This window comes from Procambarus clarkii, chromosome 92 (genome assembly GCF_040958095.1).
Source record: "Procambarus clarkii isolate CNS0578487 chromosome 92, FALCON_Pclarkii_2.0, whole genome shotgun sequence".
Lineage (NCBI taxonomy): Eukaryota > Metazoa > Arthropoda > Malacostraca > Decapoda > Cambaridae > Procambarus > Procambarus clarkii.
Window position 1 is genome coordinate 14,393,836 of NC_091241.1, and position 22,886 is coordinate 14,416,721.

At 42.9% G+C, this 22,886-nt stretch overlaps 1 protein-coding gene across 24 annotated transcripts in view; it reads left to right on the forward strand.

Moving 5' to 3' along the window:
- Positions 1-22,886, forward strand: part of MESK2 (misexpression suppressor of KSR 2) — a 233,823-nt gene that overhangs the window by 187,119 nt on the left and 23,818 nt on the right. For all 24 annotated transcript variants that reach the window (XR_006775021.2, XM_069318952.1, XM_069318957.1 and 21 more), the window contains 4 exons: positions 17,110-17,326; positions 18,417-18,520; positions 19,825-19,966; positions 20,612-20,753. Coding sequence is in view for 23 of the 24 variants with exons in the window: in XM_069318952.1 (XP_069175053.1) it covers positions 17,110-17,326; positions 18,417-18,520; positions 19,825-19,966; positions 20,612-20,753 (605 nt within the window). In the remaining variant the exon portion in view is untranslated. The remainder of the gene's footprint in view (positions 1-17,109; positions 17,327-18,416; positions 18,521-19,824; positions 19,967-20,611; positions 20,754-22,886) is intronic.

Below are 22,886 nucleotides of genomic sequence, written 5' to 3' on the forward strand. Positions count from 1 at the left end.
GCTGTAGTGAGTCCGTAAACTTGTTGTTATAGATTCAGCTACTTGGAACTACGGGCTACGTGAGCCCGTAGTGGACTTACCTGGCACAGGAGCGCTGCTGTGTCCCGTAAACTTGTTCCCGTGTCAATTTTCCCCTCTTCCACCCCTCCCCCCCCCCCTGTGTGGCGTTTAGCAAATGCAAAGTTAATTTATCAAGTCTCTCTCTCCCCTCTCACCCTTCCATTTGGTGCCAGTGTAATTATTCAATCTTGCTTTTCCCTTTCACATTACAAAGGGGGAGGGGGGGGGGGGAAGAAGGCTAGTTAAAGGGGCACTTTAATTCGCTGGTTGATAGAACGAAGGTGAAACATTGTTCAGTGCCGTCTCTTGTTCAGAAATGACTGCACATTTGTAATTTACACTACAAAATGACTTAATTTTTTTATAAATAATTCATAATCGACATTAAATTATCACAATGACCTAGTTATAACAATATACTGAGTGTATGAGAAGAGGTTGTTAAATTTTATCTACATTCATTGGTGAATTATAAAATCCAAAGACCTTTAAAACGTAACTTTGTATAGCGAGAATTGGCTAATGGTAAAGTTTGATGTGCTATGACCGAAGCACAGGTACAGTGGTTGGTTGTCCTGTTACAATGGTTGTCCTGGTACAGTGGTTGGTTGTCCTGGTACAGTGGTTGGTTGTCCTGGTACAGTGGTTGGTTGTCCTGGTACAGTGGTTGGTTGTCCTGGTACCGTGGTTGGTTGTCCTGGTACCGTGGTTGGTTGTCCTGGTACCGTGGTTGGTTGTCCTGGTACCGTGGTTGGTTGTCCTGGTACAGGGGTTGGTTGTCCTGGTACAGGGGTTGGTTGTCCTGGTACAGGGGTTGGTTGTCCTGGTACAGTGGTTGGTTGCCCTGGTACCGTGGTTGGTTGTCCTGGTACCGTGGTTGGTTGTCCTGGTACCGTGGTTGGTTGTCCTGGTACCGTGGTTGGTTGTCCTGGTACAGGGGTTGGTTGTCCTGGTACAGGGGTTGGTTGTCCTGGTACAGGGGTTGGTTGTCCTGGTACAGTGGTTGGTTGCCCTGGTACAGGGGTTGGTTGTCCTGGTACAGTGGTTGGTTGTCCTGGTACAGTGGTTGGTTGTCCTGGTACAGGGGTTGGTTGTCCTGGTACAGGGGTTGGTTGTCCTGGTACAGTGGTTGGTTGTCCTGGTACAGGGGTTGGTTGTCCTGGTACAGTGGTTGGTTGCCCTGGTACAGGGGTTGTCCTGGTACAGTGGTTGGTTGCCCTGGTACAGGGGTTGTTTGTCCTGGTACAGTGGTTGTTTGTCCTGGTACAGTGGTTGGTTGTCCTGGTACCGTGGTTGGTTGTCCTGGTACAGTGGTTGTCCTGGTACAGTGGTTGGTTGTCCTGGTACAGGGGTTGGTTGTCCTGGTACAGGGGTTGGTTGTCCTGGTACAGGGGTTGGTTGTCCTGGTACAGGGGTTGGTTGTCCTGGTACAGTGGTTGTTCTGGTACCGTGGTTGGTTGTCCTGGTACCGTGGTTGGTTGTCCTGGTACAGTGGTTGGTTGTCCTGGTACAGGGGTTGGTTGTCCTGGTACAGGGGTTGGTTGTCCTGGTACAGGGGTTGGTTGTCCTGGTACAGGGGTTGGTTGTCCTGGTACAGGGGTTGGTTGTCCTGGTACAGGGGTTGGTTGTCCTGGTACAGGGGTTGTCCTGGTACAGGGGTTGGTTGTCCTGGTACAGGGGTTGGTTGTCCTGGTACCGGGGTTGGTTGTCCTGGTACCGTGGTTGGTTGTCCTGGTACCGTGGTTGGTTGTCCTGGTACCGTGGTTGGTTGTCCTGGTACAGGGGTTGGTTGTCCTGGTACAGGGGTTGGTTGTCCTGGTACAGTGGTTGGTTGCCCTGGTACTGTGGTTGGTTGTCCTGGTACAGTGGTTGGTTGTCCTGGTACCGTGGTTGGTTGTCCTGGTACAGTGGTTGTCCTGGTACAGTGGTTGGTTGTCCTGGTACAGGGGTTGGTTGTCCTGGTACAGGGGTTGGTTGTCCTGGTACAGGAGTTGGTTGTCCTGGTACAGGGGTTGGTTGTCCTGGTACAGGGGTTGGTTGTCCTGGTACAGTGGTTGTTCTGGTACCGTGGTTGGTTGTCCTGGTACCGTGGTTGGTTGTCCTGGTACAGTGGTTGGTTGTTCTGGTACAGGGGTTGGTTGTCCTGGTACAGGGGTTGGTTGTCCTGGTACAGGGGTTGGTTGTCCTGGTACAGGGGTTGGTTGTCCTGGTACAGGGGTTGTCCTGGTACAGGGGTTGTCCTGGTACAGGGGTTGGTTGTCCTGGTACCGGGGTTGGTTGTCCTGGTACCGTGGTTGGTTGTCCTGGTACCGTGGTTGGTTGTCCTGGTACCGTGGTTGGTTGTCCTGGTACAGGGGTTGGTTGTCCTGGTACAGGGGTTGGTTGTCCTGGTACAGTGGTTGGTTGCCCTGGTACAGTGGTTGGTTGTCCTGGTACAGTGGTTGGTTGTCCTGGTACAGTGGTTGGTTGTCCTGGTACAGGGGTTGGTTGTCCTGGTACAGGGGTTGGTTGTCCTGGTACAGGGGTTGGTTGTCCTGGTACCGTGGTTGGTTGTCCTGGTACCGTGGTTGGTTGTCCTGGTACCGTGGTTGGTTGTCCTGGTACCGTGGTTGGTTGTCCTGGTACAGGGGTTGGTTGTCCTGGTACAGTGGTTGGTTGCCCTGGTACAGGGGTTGGTTGTCCTGGTACAGTGGTTGGTTGTCCTGGTACAGGGGTTGGTTGTCCTGGTACAGTGGTTGTTCTGGTACCGTGGTTGGTTGTCCTGGTACCGTGGTTGGTTGTCCTGGTACAGTGGTTGGTTGCCCTGGTACAGGGGTTGTCCTGGTACAGGGGTTGGTTGTCCTGGTACCGTGGTTGGTTGTCTTGGTACCGTGGTTGGTTGTCCTGGTACAGTGGTTGGTTGTCCTGGTACAGTGGTTGGTTGCCCTGGTACAGTGGTTGGTTGTCCTGGTACAGTGGTTGGTTGTCCTGGTACAGGGGTTGGTTGCCCTGGTACAGTGGTTGGTTGTCCTGGTACAGTGGTTGGTTGTCCTGGTACAGGGGTTGGTTGTCCTGGTACAGGGGTTGTCCTGGTACCGTGGTTGGTTGTCCTGGTACCGTGGTTGGTTGTCCTGGTACCGTGGTTGGTTGTCCTGGTACAGTGGTTGGTTGCCCTGGTACAGTGGTTGGTTGTCCTGGTACAGTGGTTGGTTGTCCTGGTACAGGGGTTGGTTGTCCTGGTACAGGGGTTGGTTGTCCTGGTACAGGGGTTGGTTGTCCTGGTACAGGGGTTGGTTGTCCTGGTACAGGGGTTGTCCTGGTACCGTGGTTGGTTGTCCTGGTACCGTGGTTGGTTGTCCTGGTACCGTGGTTGGTTGTCCTGGTACCGTGGTTGGTTGTCCTGGTACCGTGGTTGGTTGTCCTGGTACCGTGGTTGGTTGTCCTGGTACAGGGGTTGGTTGCCCTGGTACAGTGGTTGGTTGTCCTGGTACAGTGGTTGGTTGTCCTGGTACAGGGGTTGGTTGTCCTGGTACAGGGGTTGGTTGTCCTGGTACAGGGGTTGGTTGTCCTGGTACAGGGGTTGTCCTGGTACAGGGGTTGGTTGTCCTGGTACCGTGGTTGGTTGTCCTGGTACCGTGGTTGGTTGTCCTGGTACCGTGGTTGGTTGTCCTGGTACCGTGGTTGGTTGTCCTGGTACCGTGGTTGGTTGTCCTGGTACAGTGGTTGGTTGCCCTGGTACAGGGGTTGGTTGTCCTGGTACAGTGGTTGGTTGTCCTGGTACAGGGGTTGGTTGTCCTGGTACAGGGGTTGGTTGTCCTGGTACAGGGGTTGGTTGTCCTGGTACAGTGGTTGTTCTGGTACCGTGGTTGGTTGTCCTGGTACCGTGGTTGGTTGTCCTGGTACAGTGGTTGGTTGCCCTGGTACAGGGGTTGTCCTGGTACAGGGGTTGGTTGTCCTGGTACAGGGGTTGGTTGTCCTGGTACCGTGGTTGGTTGTCCTGGTACAGGGGTTGGTTGTCCTGGTACAGGGGTTGGTTGTCCTGGTACAGGGGTTGGTTGTCCTGTAACACTGTAAAAGTGTTTGGGTTAGTTTATTTAAAATATATATAGAGTACACGAGTCACAGACAAGGATCTGAGAGGCGCCAGTTGTCTGCCTGAGATCTCACACCTCTAACCGTTAATGACCCCAAGTGACCTGAGGTCAGATCATGATAATTTCACCTTGCTTCCGCTAAGCGTATAATTGGAGCCGGGTAGCCTTCAAACATGCCGACGTTTAAGGAGTGGCTTGGTAGTGCCGGAGGCTATCTACTTGTGGGCGGAGTTAGCTACTAGGTTCCCCAATATAAACTCGGAGAGCTATCCAGCATGGAGCATTGACAGACAGAACAGCATCAAGAGAAGAGCAGACGAGAGCAGAGACGACGTCCCTAGCAGGGAGGCTGTCGGCCGGCAGGGCGGGAGTCTCTGTCAACTACAGACCCCCCCCCCCCCCCCCTCTCTATTCAACTTAGACTCAGTCCTCGGTGAGTGAACATTAAGGTGACTTGGTCGTGTTTACATATGTTGTGTGATGATCAGGGGCAGTCAAGTTGTAGGGTTCTCGAATTCTTGGATAATGACTCTCTTTAACATTTTAATTGAATTGCTACATTATGATACTTCATGTGAAATATAATTATGAATTTATTATTTAAATTGTGTTTAACTTTGTTCCCTAGAGCTTTGAGTTGAGGTGAGAAAGCCTCGGTGGTTACTAGATTCAAGATATTAATGAGTACTTGTTTGGAGTTGATACATGGTACAGAGGGAACATACTAATAATGAACTCATGATAACATCCTTGGAGAATTTTGTGATACAGGCAAGTTCCATTCCTTGTCTTGTATGTAATGATCATGAATGGATGGTGGCAGCATTTCGTCTTCTACTATCTACTCTTCTACGTCTACTTTCTACTCTTCTACTACTACCTATCTATTCCTCTCCCTCCACCCCTCTCTAAACTCTCACTTTCAGCTAATGACCCTCCTCGCTCCTCCCACCTCTCTCCCTCTCACCCCAAGCCCTCACTAATTACTTCACTATTCATTTCTTTCCTTTCGTTTTCTCTTATACGTTTGTGGCAAAATGATTCTGTATTCTAGAGTTCTCTCTAGAGTTTCGGGTAACTGATCAAGTGACGGCGCCTTGTAGTCTTAGCACCTAGGTAGTCAAATACCTAGGTTACAAGGTGTTGAACGAGAGAGGTTGCCTTAGGAACTCTGGAGGTGCTCTAGAATAGTTAGCTAACTGGGGACGGGATAACGGACTAGAGAGAGCTGTTTCCCCCGGCCTCGTTAGTTAACTGGGGGGTGGAATAATGGACAAGATAGAGCTATTTCCCCCACCCCCCGTTACAATGATGGCAGCGGTGTTGAACAATGTTGTAGGTAGTTGGTGTTCTTTTAACATTGTTCAGTCCCACGTGTCTTTTTCCGCTCAGGCGCTATCAGGGAGATCTTGACAGGTGTTTTACTTTCGCGATTTTGCGAGTTTTCAGGTTAGGAGATTGTGATTCTCTGGTGTTGTGGTTTAGTGATTTTGTGAGTTTTGTGGTGTTCAGGGAATGTTCACCAGAACTTGCGTGTGTAGTGATTTATGTTAGTAATAAGATTTGGCGATTTGGGAACTTAGCGGTGTTGGTAGTGCAGGTCAGCTGAGTGTGACAGGTGACCTCGCATGTCCCACGGGGACACCCAGCCACCGCTGGTCTCCAGGTCAGTGGGGAGTGGCAGGTGTAGTTCTTAAATAGATTTTAAGTAGTTTTTAGTGGTTCTGCTCAGATTATTGCGATCGACTGTTTTACTCCATTTGAACGCAATAACCCGAGGTGTACTGGTCTTGTACAGCATGCTAGGGGGAGCCTTAGTGTGTCAGTTGACTCACGTCTAGGGACGCCTGGCGTTTGAAGTCTGGTCACAGGGGTGGCAACAGTTTGGAGTTGTTTACCGGCGGAGATGCTAGGGAAACACTCTGGGTCACGTAGGTGGCTGTAGGTTAAGGGTGGGAGTAATGGTTAATTATGTACTTAAGATTAGGAACGGTACAGTTAAGTTTAGGCTAGTGTTTTGTCTATTAGTGTTGATTTTTTTTGTGACAAGTTAAAGGTAGTGATGACCTTATTCTCTCTTCTCTAACTTTCCTCTGTTACTGTCTTATGTTCCACCAAGTCAATATCATTCAGTGTTAATTGGATTATTTTAAAAATTTAAGTGTAGTTGTTGCCAGGAGGAGAGCGGTATGACTGGACTGTGTAACCCTATACAAACTACAGGGTCACATAACATATCTTGGGAGCACGATATTGTCGCCTTTCTGTTCACCCACAGGTGGGAGCCAGAAGAGAGGAGAGACGCACATACAAAAGAGGGAGACGGCTGCTGTGTACCACACTCACGGGCGTTAATCACCACCACCACGACCAGCCCACTACCTGGAGGTCACGGCTCCACCACCATCACCACCCCAGGGGACCCCAAGATGCAGCCCTCTCGGTCAGTCAACATTGGTCTACCCAGTGGACCCCAGGTCGTTCTGCAGACGACCCCAGACGACCCAGTAATGATGGAAGAGGAGCAACAACGACTCCAGTCTGTCCCACCAACATCGGTCTACCCAGGATGGACCCCAGGACGGACAGACCCCCAATGGACCCCAGGTCGCTTGTCTAAGACCCATGGGAGGAGGAAGAGAGAAGAAAGAAGAGAGAAGAAAGAAGAAAGAAGAAAGAAGAGAGAAGAAATAGAGAGAAGAAAGAAGAGAAGATAAGACAAGCTGAGTGAGACATGATACCTAGTGTCCCTTGCTGGTGTCAGCATCATTGCATGGAGCGTAATTGCAAGACAGGATCGTTTGCCTTGACTGGCCGCCCCTCCTGCAAGCAGGTAGCTCTGTTGAGTGATTCTTCCTGTGTCATGCAGACTTGATGTGGCTGTCAGAAGTAGCTCTCTGAAGGAGGCGTGCTGGAGCAACAGGGAGGAAGAAGAGTAGGATGGGATTTCTACTGTTGGCAACTATATGAAGGTCTCGAAACTTGTAGTCCCTATAGCTGTGAAGAACCCCAATATACGTCTCTCATGGTGACTGACGTAGGGCCAATTACAGATCAGCTGGGACAACCGAATTCCACGGTCCTGTGCGCAGTTCAAGTAGTAACGGCTTTCGGGTTGACCAAGTGTTGTTGTGCGTTAACGACGGAGAAGCGACGGAGGCAGTTGTGTTGAAGAAATGTGGTACAGGATTATCTACAAGACCAAGCAGTGACGTCGCCCAGCCAGAGACAATGGACGTCTGTCTACATATTTCATTTTTTTAGAGTAGGATGATGTATATTTGTTTAGCTAGGATGTATTTTTTTTTCGTTAATAAAGTTGTTGCACACAGCTAGCTTGCTTTAGCAGTGTTGCAAAAACTTTATTTCGGGGAGAAGGGGAGATGTAACACTGTAAAAGTGTTTGGGTTAGTTTATTTAAAATATATATAGAGTACACGAGTCACAGACAAGGATCTGAGAGGCGCCAGTTGTCTGCCTGAGATCTCACACCTCTAACCGTTAATGACCCCAAGTGACCTGAGGTCAGATCATGATAATTTCACCTTGCTTCCGCTAAGCGTATAATTGGAGCCGGGTAGCCTTCAAACATGCCGACGTTTAAGGAGTGGCTTGGTAGTGCCGGAGGCTATCTACTTGTGGGCGGAGTTAGCTACTAGGTTCCCCAATATAAACTCGGAGAGCTATCCAGCATGGAGCATTGACAGACAGAACAGCATCAAGAGAAGAGCAGACGAGAGCAGAGACGACGTCCCTAGCAGGGAGGCTGTCGGCCGGCAGGGCGGGAGTCTCTGTCAACTACAGACCCCCCCCCCCCTCTCTATTCAACTTAGACTCAGTCCTCGGTGAGTGAACATTAAGGTGACTTGGTCGTGTTTACATATGTTGTGTGATGATCAGGGGCAGTCAAGTTGTAGGGTTCTCGAATTCTTGGATAATGACTCTCTTTAACATTTTAATTGAATTGCTACATTATGATACTTCATGTGAAATATAATTATGAATTTATTATTTAAATTGTGTTTAACTTTGTTCCCTAGAGCTTTGAGTTGAGGTGAGAAAGCCTCGGTGGTTACTAGATTCAAGATATTAATGAGTACTTGTTTGGAGTTGATACATGGTACAGAGGGAACATACTAATAATGAACTCATGATAACATCCTTGGAGAATTTTGTGATACAGGCAAGTTCCATTCCTTGTCTTGTATGTAATGATCATGAATGGATGGTGGCAGCATTTCGTCTTCTACTATCTACTCTTCTACGTCTACTTTCTACTCTTCTACTACTACCTATCTATTCCTCTCCCTCCACCCCTCTCTAAACTCTCACTTTCAGCTAATGACCCTCCTCGCTCCTCCCACCTCTCTCCCTCTCACCCCCAAGCCCTCACTAATTACTTCACTATTCATTTCTTTCCTTTCGTTTTCTCTTATACGTTTGTGGCAATTGATTTCTGTATTCTAGAGTTCTCTCTAGAGTTTCGGGTAACTGATCAAGTGACGGCGCCTTGTAGTCTTAACACCTAGGTAGTCAAATACCTAGGTTACAAGGTGTTGAACGAGAGAGGTTGCCTTAGGATCTCTGGAGGTGCTCTAGAATAGTTAGCTAACTGGGGACGGGATAACGGACTAGAGAGAGCTGTTTCCCCCGGCCTCGTTAGTTAACTGGGGGGTGGAATAATGGACAAGATAGAGCTATTTCCCCCACCCCCCGTTACAGTCCTGGTACAGTGGTTGGTTGTCCTGGTACAGTGGTTGGTTGTCCTGGTACAGGGGTTGGTTGTCCTGGTACAGGGGTTGGTTGTCCTGGTACAGGGGTTGGTTGTCCTGGTACAGTGGTTGGTTGTCCTGGTACAGTGGTTGGTTGTCCTGGTACAGGGGTTGGTTGTCCTGGTACAGGGGTTGGTTGTCCTGGTACAGGGGTTGGTTGTCCTGGTACAGTGGTTGGTTGTCCTGGTACAGGGGTTGGTTATCCTGGTACAGTGGTTGGTTGCCCTGGTACAGGGGTTGTCCTGGTACAGTGGTTGGTTGCCCTGGTACAGGGGTTGTTTGTCCTGGTACAGTGGTTGTCCTGGTACAGTGGTTGGTTGTCCTGGTACCGTGGTTGGTTGTCCTGGTACAGTGGTTGGTTGTCCTGGTACAGTGGTTGTCCTGGTACAGGGGTTGGTTGTCCTGGTACAGGGGTTGGTTGTCCTGGTACAGGGGTTGGTTGTCCTGGTACCGTGGTTGGTTGTTCTGGTACCGTGGTTGGTTGTCCTGGTACCGTGGTTGGTTGTCCTGGTACCGTGGTTGGTTGTCCTGGTACAGGGGTTGGTTGTCCTGGTACAGTGGTTGTTCTGGTACCGTGGTTGGTTGTCCTGGTACAGTGGTTTGTTGTCCTGGTACAGGGGTTGGTTGTCCTGGTACAGGGGTTGGTTGTCCTGGTACAGTGGTTGTCCTGGTACAGTGGTTGTCCTGGTACAGGGGTTGTCCTGGTACAGGGGTTGGTTGTCCTGGTACAGTGGTTGTTCTGGTACCGTGGTTGGTTGTCCTGGTACCGTGGTTGGTTGTCCTGGTACAGTGGTTGGTTGTCCTGGTACAGGGGTTGGTTGTCCTGGTACAGTGGTTGTTCTGGTACCGTGGTTGGTTGTCCTGGTACCGTGGTTGGTTGTCCTGGTACCGTGGTTGGTTGTCCTGGTACCGTGGTTGGTTGTCCTGGTACAGTGGTTGGTTGTCCTGGTACAGTGGTTGGTTGTCCTGGTACAGTGGTTGGTTGTCCTGGTACAGTGGTTGGTTGTCCTGGTACAGTGGTTGGTTGTCCTGGTACAGTGGTTGGTTGTCCTGGTACCGTGGTTGGTTGTCCTGGTACAGGGGTTGGTTGTCCTTGTACAGTGGTTGTCCTTGTACAGTGGTTGTCCTTGTACAGTGGTTGGTTGTCCTGGTACAGTGGTTGGTTGTCCTGGTACCGTGGTTGGTTGTCCTGGTACCGTGGTTGGTTGTCCTGGTACCGTGGTTGGTTGTCCTGGTACCGTGGTTGGTTGTCCTGGTACAGGGGTTGGTTGTCCTGGTACGGGGGTTGGTTGTCCTGGTACGGGGGTTGGTTGTCCTGGTACAGTGGTTGGTTGTCTTGGTACCGTGGTTGGTTGTCCTGGTACAGTGGTTGGTTGTCTTGGTACCGTGGTTGGTTGTCCTGGTACAGGGGTTGGTTGTCCTGGTACCGTGGTTGGTTGTCCTGGTACAGTGGTTGGTTGTCTTGGTACCGTGGTTGGTTGTCCTGGTACAGTGGTTGGTTGTCCTGGTACAGGAGTTGTCCTGGTACATTTTGATTGTTGCCTCCGGACGCGGCTAGTTTATTGTGCACCCCATACTCATCCTGTGAGCGGTAGCGCAAAAAGCATTACAGAGGGCACAAAAGGTCTTTATCAAACCTCATCTTAGATTATTACATAAACAATTTCATCTATCCTTCACACCTTATAGTTACAGATGTCAGCTAGTTACAGAGAAAGTGCTATTTCAAGAGCTATATGTTTACTGTAAGTCATCATACATTAATGGTAGGTCTCATCGCTAAAACATAATAGTTTGACCAATAGAGACATTACAGAGTCATAGGGGAGCTTGGTACAGTGGTTGGTTGTCCTGGTACAGTGGGTGTCCTGGTACGTCCCTGTCACCCTGTCTTAGTTTGATCAAGGTGTCTATTGTTGCAGGAACGCTATAGAGTACGAGGTGTTAGGAGTGGGTGATGGTGGAGGGGGAAATGCGCTGAAGCCCCCCTAGTGACATCCCAGCCTCCCCCACGCACACGCGCGACAGGCGCACACTGTCTTTTGTGAAGACAAAAGAGTTAGGAGGGGACATGATCACCACATAAGATTCTCAAAGGAATTGATCGGGTAGATAAGGACATGCTATTTAACACAAGGGGCACACGCACTATAGGGGACACAGGTGGAAATTGAGTGCCCAAATGAGCCATAGAGATATTATAAAAAATATATAATAGATATTTTCGATATTAGATATTAGAAAAAAATATCTAATATACAGAAGGTGTGGTCTGTTGACCAGACCACACCTTCTAGTGTGTGGTCTGGTCAACATTAGAAAAAACTTTTTTTAGTGTCAGAGTGGTTAACAACTATGAAATGCATTAGGCAGTGATGTGGTGGAGGCTGACTCCATAAACAGTTTCAAGTGTAGATATGACAGTCCAGTAGGCTCAGGGACCTTCATACCAGTTCATTGACAGTTGAGAGGCGGGACCAAAGAGCCAGAGCTCAACCCCCGCAAGCACAAATAGGTGAGTACGCACACCCGAGATCCTGCCCGTGATGTGAATGTTCATTACATGGATTTTCTTTTATCTTGCTGCATCTGCCTGGTTTTTATGTAAGGGGGGGAGAGGAGGGGGAGGGTTGAGTACGTGAGTTGGCGCTAGAGTAAACTCATCTCTAATTGAAATAAGTTTATTGAGGTAAAATACACACAAAGGGATGAGATAGCTCAAGCTATTCTCACCCCGTTCAGTACAACGTGTTCATACATATATAGACACACATCACAAACAATAAACGTATTGCCGAACATTCTGAGAGATAAACATATACACTTCCTCCTTTGCACTCGTCTCTAATTGTCCTCGGCTGAGTGTGTGGGGGAGCCTAACCTTGCAAGCTTTTGTATCTCGAATGTAAGAACTCCGTTTTTTTAATAATAATAATTTTAATAACTTCCTTCTTAATCCACTTTTGCGTCTTTACTAACATAATGATGATTAGGCTGCGCCTCGTGTTTCCCTCCATAGCTTCCTTGTACAAGTTCAAGTATGTTTATTGAGATATGCAAGAAATACATCTCAAAGGGATAGAGTAGCTTAGGCTATTTCTACCCTCCTTACCCTCCTTCCTTGTACTATCATCCCGTTCTCTAGAATCCCATCGATGATTGATTGATAAAGATTAAGCCACCCAAAAGGTGGCACGGGCGTGAATAGCCCGTAAGTGGTAGCCCTTTTGAGCCATTACCAGTATCAATAGATGATACTGGAGATCTGTGGAGGTGCGACTGCACCCTGCGTGACGGGAGATGTCTCCAAAATCCCATCAAGAGAGCGGGATGATGCCTGTTGCATATCGCATTGATACGAACAAATCCCTTAAAGCAAAATCGGACGGATTAAAGATCATAACGGCTCTCAAAATTGACGTGATGTCCCAGTTTCGACCTGCCATCATGGAGGAAATCCTTTGGGGGGTAATAAATTCAAAGTCACTACATAATTAGTGCTATTGTCTCTCTACTGTTTGAGTGTACCTTAGATTTTCGTTTACAGAAAACTCCATTTTTTCAGAGCGTTTCAAAGAAAGAGTTCTGCATATACATTTTATATTTTAAACTAACAATTTATAATGCAATAAAGTTAACCATCATATTCTGTTTGGGACAAAGGTTCATTTGCCAGTTTACATGTCGACTATTACTGGAACGGTAATATGCTTTCATATTATTACAAATGTCTAGATAATTATCCAGGTGGTTTGAGAGAGGGGGAGGAGGGGGCTTGGTCATGGTAATGGATTTGCTCTGAGAACTGGCTGGTAGTTCCTCGGTTAGGTTAGGCTGGGACAATTTAGTACATCAGTTTAGTGACGTTGAGATCCAGGACCAAAGATGACATTCACTTCAAATACCTACCAGCTACGGGGCTTCTAGATAGACTCGAGTGCGTCCTATTAAGGTAATAACTGGTATTAGTAAGACAATTGTCCTGCTAGACAAATAACCTGTCCACATAATCTTGTCCAGCATAAAATTAGAGATAATAATGTTTCATTTAAGCAGAACAAATTTTGGTACTGAACACAGGCGTAATGTATTTAGTCTTTGTTAGGGTATGTCTCCCCTCTCCTCTCTCTCTCTCGACCCTCGCCTCCCCTCACCCGCTGCCGTTGTCTAAACCACTCTCCCCTCTTGTGACTATTGAGTGGTATCGAGGGAGTATCGACCTTGGTTTACTCGGTAACTCGTTTAACCACTCATGTTTCTCCCTCACACACACATTGTCCTTCCCATCCACCCTTCCATGACCTATCTACCTTCTCTCACCCTTCCCCACCTTTTCCTGTCCCATCTTACAGGTACAGTAAATATTTATTTACATATATATACAGGCAATAAATATATATACATTTAAAGTACTGTAATACATATTTTATTTTTATTTTTTTTCATATTTTATATTTATTTTGTAATACAAATTTATTACAGGTACAGTAAATACAGGTAAATATATCCCTTGACCTGTCACATTCTGTAATTTCACATTTAACCTGATTATTAACCAAGGCCTATCTGTGTGTCACTTCCCCCCCCCCCCCTTCTCTTGTAATTCCTGTATTTGCAGTTGTTTTCCTGTGCGGTTGTGTGGAGTTTCTTGTTAATCGTTGTTGTTCTAGATTCGCTACCTGGAACAAAAAGTTCCAAGTAGCACGGGCTATGGCGAGCCCATAACCCCTTGTTAATCCATTGGTACAGTCTTGTTGCCCAGTCTTCATTTTTGTGTTCAAACGCCTCCCATACAAGGATCAAATCTAGGCAGGTAGGTTTTCATACCCTGTTGTTGCGCCATTAATAGTACAGTAATAGTTTTGTGCGCACAGCGCGAGTGTGGGTAGATACAGGTTGGCTGGTTAAACAGACATATTGGTGGTGGTTGTTTCAGATTTAGCTACTCAGAACGAAGTGTCCATGTAGCATGGGCTATGGTGAGCCCGTAGGACATATTGGTGGTTGAAGTGGGGGAGGAGGTTGAATGTGGAGAACAGTAGGCGAGGTGGAGAGAGATTATACCTTGTACGGCTTCCTGATCAGGTAACACCTACCGGCCAGACCCAGCCATTCTCTCCATTATTCCAGAATCTCTCGTGTCCACCTTCTTCCCTACTCCATCTCTCTCTCTGTCTCTCTAAACACACGGCGCCCCTTTCCTCTCCTCTCTCAACATGCGTCCAGGTAGAGAGCCAAATTAAAAACTGTATTGTTATGATTCAGTAGGTAAGGACGGGATATGGTCTTGATTAGGGAGTACATTGACATCGGCGCCGTAGATAGTAATATTGGACACCTCTTAATTATAATTGGACACCTCTTAACGGACAGTGTTAAACGCGGGCTGAAGTTCAAGCTGTATTAACAGGCTTAAAGGAAGTGGTTAAGAGTAGAAAATATGCCCGCTGTTTATTGACAATAGAGGAGAATTGGAGTTGTTTAATAGATGACCAGTATACCACCATATTGTGGTCGAGTGCAGAGAGAACATGAAGCGTATAACAATGGCTGTAAGGTAAGATTTATATGTGGATCCCTTCACATGTGGAATATTGTTAAATGAAGCTGTTGCTGAAATAGTGGAGAGCGCCACGGAGAAATTTGTGTCCATGTAATGTCAAATGACTGTAAGAGACACTGAGACAAGGACTCTATTGATCCAAGAAAATATACAGAAAAGTAGAGATATCTTTTTGCAGTTGGCCAGCAATAACGCGTCACAAGTCCCCGTGGCGTAATGGTAAGACATAGAAAATTGTTAGTAGGTTCACACTCTTTGCGTCAAGAATGTAACACTACAATTTATATTTTTAATATACTGCGACTACTGTTGATGTAAATGGAGTCAGGAGTCCATTTAAATGCTTATTCACACATGACTGTTTCGCGGCAGGTATGGCACTGCGCCGCTGCATTGATATGACTTCTGTATGAATTTTGAACGTGGAACATCTCCCGTCATGCAGGGTGCAGTCGCACCTCCGCAGATCTCCAGTATCAGCTAATGATACTGGTAATGGCTCCAAAGGGCCACCACTTACGGGCTATTCATGCCCGTGCCACCTTTTGGGTGGCTTAATCTTCATCAATCAATCATGAACGTGGGGTCAAACCCATGTTCATGGTTGTGGTATGATGAACGGAACACGGCCAACCATTCTTAAATTGGTTCGTTTGATCGTCATAAATCACTTACTGAGCAACTTTATAAATATTGAAGTGCGTAAAGTTGATCTCAAAATTGTACAAAATATAATGAAAGTTTGTCGATAGCTTGAAAATACATAAAATTGTCGTGGTTCCTCGTTCGTGTTCGTTCATTCTGACCATTTGAAGAAATTGTCAGGATCAACATCCTCCAAATTGTTCAGTCAAATTGTTCAGTATTAAAAGTTTCAAAGAGAACCGCCCTATCATATGCCAGGTTTGCAGTGTTAGCACTGTGACCTTCAACCGTTGCTGATATGAGAAATGTCTTGGCTCTGGAATGACTTTTGTTGCCTGGTGTTGCACGTTCTCCAGAGCAGCTGTGTCTTTCTGAAGATGAAGTTTCCAAAAGTCATGTATATTGTGTGAATAATCGGCAAATCACAAGTTGAAATTGGTCTGCTGTCTGTTCTGTGTCGAAGCTGTAGCGTCTTTTAGACGATTGGAACTGCATACGCCGAGTACTACATTCTTGACTGTGAAAATTGTACTGCTGGCTATTCGTTGTTGTTATAGATTCAGCGACTCGGAACAAGTTCCAAGTAGCACGGGCTATGGTGAGCCCGTAGTGAACTTACCTGGCACAGGAGCGGTGCCTTTGGCTATTCACTTCAAGCTTGCTTATATTTGGTGACTACTCACCTTCCTCCACTAGGATAGGATGATGGAAGAACTGTTACGTGTAATTAGGGATGAGATTATAGCTTCTGCAATTAGTGCTAATTAGTTACGTCATTAAGATGATGAGATAATGGAGTGAGTATAAGGTTTACTCGCTATGTTCATTTATTATGCACCCCATACCCATTTTGTAGGAGGGTAGTGGAAAGGGTTACAGAGGCACATAATGGGCTCAGGGACTGAACCCCACAATTCATTTAGCTAAGCAAGTTACAATCTTGATGAGCTAGTTACAAAATTCAATATACGTTGTCACATCAACAATGGGTTCGAGAGCGGCCAAAAGTACAGTTTCTAAATTAAGCAACTGACATGTGGAGAACTAGTGTCATAATTTTTTTTTCTTGCCATGTACCTGTTCTCATTTTTATAAATTTTGCTAGTATTTACCTACTTAAAATTTTCTGTTAGATTAAGGACTGTCCCAAAACGCCGCACGTACTAGTGACTTTACAAGAATGTAATCACTGTTCTCCACATGTCAGTTGCTTATATATATATATATATATATATATATATATATATATATATATATATATATATATATATATATATATATATATATATATATATATATATATATATATATATATATATATATATATATATATATATATATATATATATATATATATATATATATATATATATATATATATATATATATATATATATATATATATATATATATATATATATATATATATATATATATATATATATATATATATATATATATATATATATATATATATATATATATATATATATATATATATATATATATATATAAATATATATATATATAAATATATATATAAATATATATATAAATATATATATAAATATATATATAAATATATATATAAATATATATATAAATATATATATAAATATATATATAAATATATATATAAATATATATATAAATATATATATATAATATATATATATAATATATATATAATATATATATATAATATATATATAATATATATATATAATATATATATAATATATATATAATATATATATATAATATATATATATATATATATATATATATATATATATATATAATATATATATAATATATATATAATATATATATATATATATATATATATATATATATATATAATATATATATAATTTGTTTGTCCTGCATACCGTCCCCCATCCAGTGGGCAGCGGTGGATAGGTGTGTATTTTGTAAGTGTTAATCTGTTGCTCACCAGTCAATCTATGAAACACTGAGAACCATTTTATTTCAGGACCATGCCAAGTGATGCACTGGATGACATAGAACTAAGACACGTACAATTGTCCGTCTCCAATTCACGCTCGTTGAGTGAAGACGGCTCAACGGGCTCGAAGGAGACCATAGAGACCCAGCATGGCCCCATCACTGTGGCAGTGTCTGGGGATACCTCCAAGCCTGTCATCCTCACCTACCATGATCTGGGCCTCAACCATGTTACTAACTTCCAGGTACGGGTGCTTTTTATATTTATCTCCCTATCTCCCTTCCTTAATTTGCCTCATAGATGCATTCACTACATTTGAGTTTTGTTGTAACTTTGTTCTTGAGGTCTGGAGTTTTTACGGTCTTCCTTCACAATATATTGAAGCTGTGTTTAAGTTAAGCTACACGTTTTTTAATTAACTCGACAGTCAATCATTGTTGGACAAAACTGATGTGCTATTCACCTAATCTAATGAGAAGGCAATGTTGCAGGCCCTTGATAGAATGGAAGTTTTGATAGAGAAATTTGGCACTAAATCTTGATTATTCATTTTCCATTTACAGTATTATAAAAGCTTTTTAAAATTGTCGTATTTATGAATTTGTACAAAAAACTCGGATCAGTTTCCTCAGCCATTCTTCCATCACGCCAGTTTGTCCCATGATATATTCAGATACGTACAGTATGACATTTAAAACAATGTGCAATATACAAATCTCAGTAGAACAACTTTTCTAAGCAGTATTATACCCTCTAGATTTTGTACATTCAGATAAATTATGATTGGTGGTTTGGTGATGTTTTCCTTGTTGTGCATCTAACTAATGACCATGTTAATATTGGGTTAAGGCTTAGTTGTCTTCAGCCTCAATCAGTTTCTCCCTTTCTCCCTCCATCAGCATTGAAAGTGATCAATGCACTTAGAGCAGTTGGATTTTTTTAATCTTAAAAATCATGTAGATTATTAGGGCTTCTGTAAAAATAGAATACATGTATTATACACGTACAGTACTAGGAAATTGGTTTTAATATTCAAATTTCAAAACTTTAATTTGCACAGTGGGGATCTGCTGGTTAATAGGTTGACATAATATATATAAAATTAACAAATCGATGATTTTGGAAGTCATTTATTTAAATCTGCAGCCAAATAAGAATATTGAATACTGTGTTTTCATAATAAAAGTTGGAAAAATTATATTCTGTACTTTAATTGTTTTGTAAACAGATTTGAAGGAATAAATGAAGAGGGGCAGAGAGTACCAAATAAGTACCACGTTCAAATGACAATTTTGTAATTTTCAGGTTATAACTTTTACTTTTTTTTCCTCCAGGCATTTTTCTTGTACCCAGAGATGAGGAATATTCTTAGCAATTTCTGCATTGTTCATGTTAATGCCCCAGGTCAAGAGGAGGGAGCTCCAACACTTCCAGAAGGGTGAGTGGCAAAACATGCTTGCAATTATACTAATACATACATTAGGAATTAAGCATTTGTCATGCTTATCATGTATCCCAGTTTTATTAAACGTTTCTGACCAGCCAGAAGCACTTCCTTGCCTAATTTTTTTGTTTGCGGTCAAAACTGACGAACTGAAACTATTGCAAGTCTTGACTGTGTTATGCAACCAAAGTAACCTATTTGGGTTATATTCCTGGACTATGTTCCTATTTTAGATCAGGTATAGATGTGTGGGCTCAAGCCTGACTGCATCCAAATTTCAATGTTAAACATTTTAATGTTTAGGTATATTTACACTAGATAATTCTAGCTTTTCTTTACAATTGGTTTATTCTCGGGGTCAAATAAAATGTTTAGCCATACAGTTTTCTGCCCATTTTGTAATTCTGAAATTCCAGTTTGTAATTTTGTGATTCCATTTAAATCACTCGCCATTTCCCCAAGTAATTCTAAAGTGTACATTTTCACCCTGGCTATTCACCCTATTGTTCTCCCACTCTTAACCTCTATAATATAAGAGGTCAGTGATCCCTTACATGTTCTTTAGTTAATGTTGGCTTTATTAATAAAATAAAATATCACATTTATTGCTTCCTCTAGTCCTTGTATGTCGCCTTACATGTTGTACAATTGATATTCAGTACAATATTAGTATCTTAAATTTGTATACCAATATTTTTTAGGACTACTTTTGATCAAATTTATATGGAATCTGATTGTAGGATAGATTTTGATTTCCAAATTAAATCTGTTATGAGCACTACCAAAGCAGCAGCATTTAAGCTTTGAGATCTTGAACTCTTGCAAGGCGATAAGTCACAATAACATGGCTGAAGTATGTTGACCAATCCACACTAGAAAATGATGGGACGACGACGTTTCAGTCCGTCCTGGACCATTCTCAAGTCGATTGCGAGACTTGAGAATGGTCCAGGACGGACCGAAACGTCGTCGTCCCTTCATTTTCTTGTGTGTGGATTGGTCAACAATCTTGAACTCTTTCCATGACATTGCTTTAGTGGGCATAATTGGGACAATCCTTCCACTACTGTGTGTGGGGTACTTCCCAGTATATAGCATGTGAAGCATTTGTATAATATTACAGTACTGTAATGTTATAATCATTATTTAAATATGAGACTCTTTTTGTTTCCCAAATATTAAAAGAAAATTGCTGTAAAGATTTACTTTTTTTCATAAGGTATTTCTTGTACATTATTGAAAGAGTTTCACCGGTTAATTTTAGTTTCATGATTTTGTAAAGCCTCCTTTTATTGCAGATATGTGTATCCAACGATGGAAGAACTCTCGGAAACTGTTACATGTGTCAAGAATCACTTCCATCTTCGCAGTTTCATAGGATTCGGTGTGGGTCTAGGGGCTAATATCCTAGCACGATATGCCACTAAGTACCCTTGTGATGTAAGCTCTTTATGTACAATGTATTTAAAAATTTGCTCGAGTAATATTGACTTTCTTTTTTTTTTTTTTTCTTTTTTTTTAAGATAAAGACTTTGGTGTTAAACACTTGATAAATGGTGATAGTCTCTCTTTGAATTAGCAATTCAATTCTTTTTTTTCAATTCTAGTAATTTTAAAATTGGATAAATTTGGATAAATTTTTTGTTTAAATAGTGTATTTGGCCTTACATTTGTATACATGCACACGTCTCATTGTATAGTTTTACGTGTTGACAATTTTGGTTCTCTGGGTACTGGTCCAAGAGCCTCCTTGGATACTGTTTCTGTAGTTCCTACCAGCTAGCATCGCTATTTGGGATGGAAAAGAAGCCGACTAAACACTGCTGGTGATCTTGGCAGGGAATTGAATAATTAGTGTCCATGCACATTTCATGTTTATGGCATAAATGAAGTCAAGAAAATAATTAAAGCCAATTTGATTAGTGTTAGGTATGAGCAAGCTTCATCTCGCTTTACCAATTGTCTGTACAGTAGTAACATTTTACTTATTAGTGGATGCGTATATAACTGCATTTTTATTGGCCCCTCCCTTTTTTAAACATTTTCGGAAGATTATAACTGTACTGTAACTGTGGATTTAAACAGGTGGATGCTCTGGTCCTAGTTAATTGCTCATCCACTCAAGCTGGATGGATTGAATGGGGTTACCAGAAACTTAACATCCGCCACTTACGTGCTGGCACTATGACGACAGGCACAGTTGACTACCTCCTCTGGCATCACTTTGGTAAGTTGTACAATACAGTATATATATATATATATATATATATATATATATATATATATATATATATATATATGTATATATATATATATATATATATATATATATATATATATATATATATATAGTTAAAAATTATAAAGTTGCGATACTGTGTATACAGTACTGTATATATGTACTCTGTAATATAAATGGAAAATTGAACCATTGAGATGTATGACAGCAGTGCTTAGTAAAGAATGACACGAGCATAGCCAAATTAGTAATTACCTAGGTGTAATTACCCATGTGTAGCTACAGGATGAGATCTATCCTCGTTGTGTCCCGTCTTCCCCGTATTGTTATATAATGCTTTGAGACCGACTCTTTGGCCGCCACCACCACCTCACTTGGTCTAACCGCTTACCACTTTGCAAAAGTGAATATTCTAATGTTTTTCAGCAGCATTGTTTTCTTAGTTTGAACTTGTGTCCTCTTGTTCTTTAATTTGTAGTTTTAAGTCTTTTAGCAATTTTGCAGATTCCTGTTACTATTTTATATGTAGTGATCATATTGCCTTATTTTCTTCTATCTTCTAGCTTTGGTACATTTAATGCCTCTGAGCTTTCTTCGTAGCCCGGGCTTTTCAGTTCCAGAAGCTGTCTAGTTGCATATCTATGCACCTTTTCAAGTTTAATGATGTGCCTCTTGAGATGGGTGCCATACAAATGCTGCATATTCGTACTCTCGTCTGAAAAAGGCCATTAACAATTCCTTTAATATTTCATCATTCATGTATTTAAGAGATAGGGAAGTTGCCAAGTATAGCATACTCCTCGCACAATGTTCTTTGTGGCCCTTGGGTGAAAGTTTTTATCCAGAACCACCTCTATATCTCTTCTTTTCTGTATTGAAAATCTTTTAAACTTTTTCACAATTTGTAGGTTATGGGGCCTATTTTCTCTTCCACATTCCATAACATGACATTTATTCAAATTACAGTAAATGCAATTTGCCAAGTGTTGTTCCATACTTATTTTATACAGGCCTTTTTGAAGGGCATGGCAATTGTCCAAGTTTCTTATCTTCCCTAGTAGCTTGGCATCATGAGCAAACGTGTTCATACAACTGTGTTCCTTCTGGTAGATTGTTTATATATAGACAATGCTTCACTGGTAACACTTTCCGTGTCCGATACACTACCTCCAATTACCACCCTCATTTTTGTCGGAAAATTTTTCATCTTGTCGGAAGTCTTCTTGTTACTGCTACAACATGTTGTTTTCCAGACCATCCTCTTATGTGAGAGTCTGTCGAAAGCCTCTTTTAGGTCCAGATAAGTGTAGTCAACCCAACCATCTTTCCTGTAAAATCTGACCTTGGAAACTAAGTAGATTTGTCACGCAGGATCTTCCCGATTTGAAAACAATACTGTCTGTTACTATATAATTTGTGTGTTTTAATACAGGTATACAGTATACTTAAGTGGGTCTTTTCTGCTATCATCTTTGTAGATTAGAATTATGTTAGCCTTTTTCCCATATATCTACTATGATTCCTGTACATAAAGATGCTTGAAAATCAATTAAAATGGAATGCTTGGCTAGGAAGTTCATTCTCTCGTAACCCAAGGTGGACGTGGACCAACTGCTTTGCTCTTGCTTAGTTTCTTGAGCATTATGTAAAGTTTGACCTGCTCTTAAAGACTTTCATTTGCACTTGAAACATTATTTTTGAGCTATACTACTGACTTGATTCTTTAGTCAAGAACAGCCACAAAAAAAAAAAAAATGGAAGATTATTGTAAATACGGGATTCCCCCCCCCCCTCCCCCCAGCTGCAGAGTAGAGCTAGAAGGTAAGGGGGGGGGGAGGGGAGAGACCCACAGGGCGAGAACTGTTCCCAGAGGAGATAGCCATGCACTCTGACCCCTGCCTGAAAGAAAGCTCACCTGAAAGATGGTTGCCCATGCACCCAGCCCATTCTTGCGAGCATTCTCAACATCAACAAATTGTCATACACAAGTAATTGACAAGAAGGTAACTCTCCTTCAGAAGGAGTTTCTTCTTCAGAATGCTATAAAGAAGGCAACAGAAAATTGTCTGTCTTGCTTAATTTAGAAACTGTACTTGTGGTCAATCTCGAACCCATTGTTGA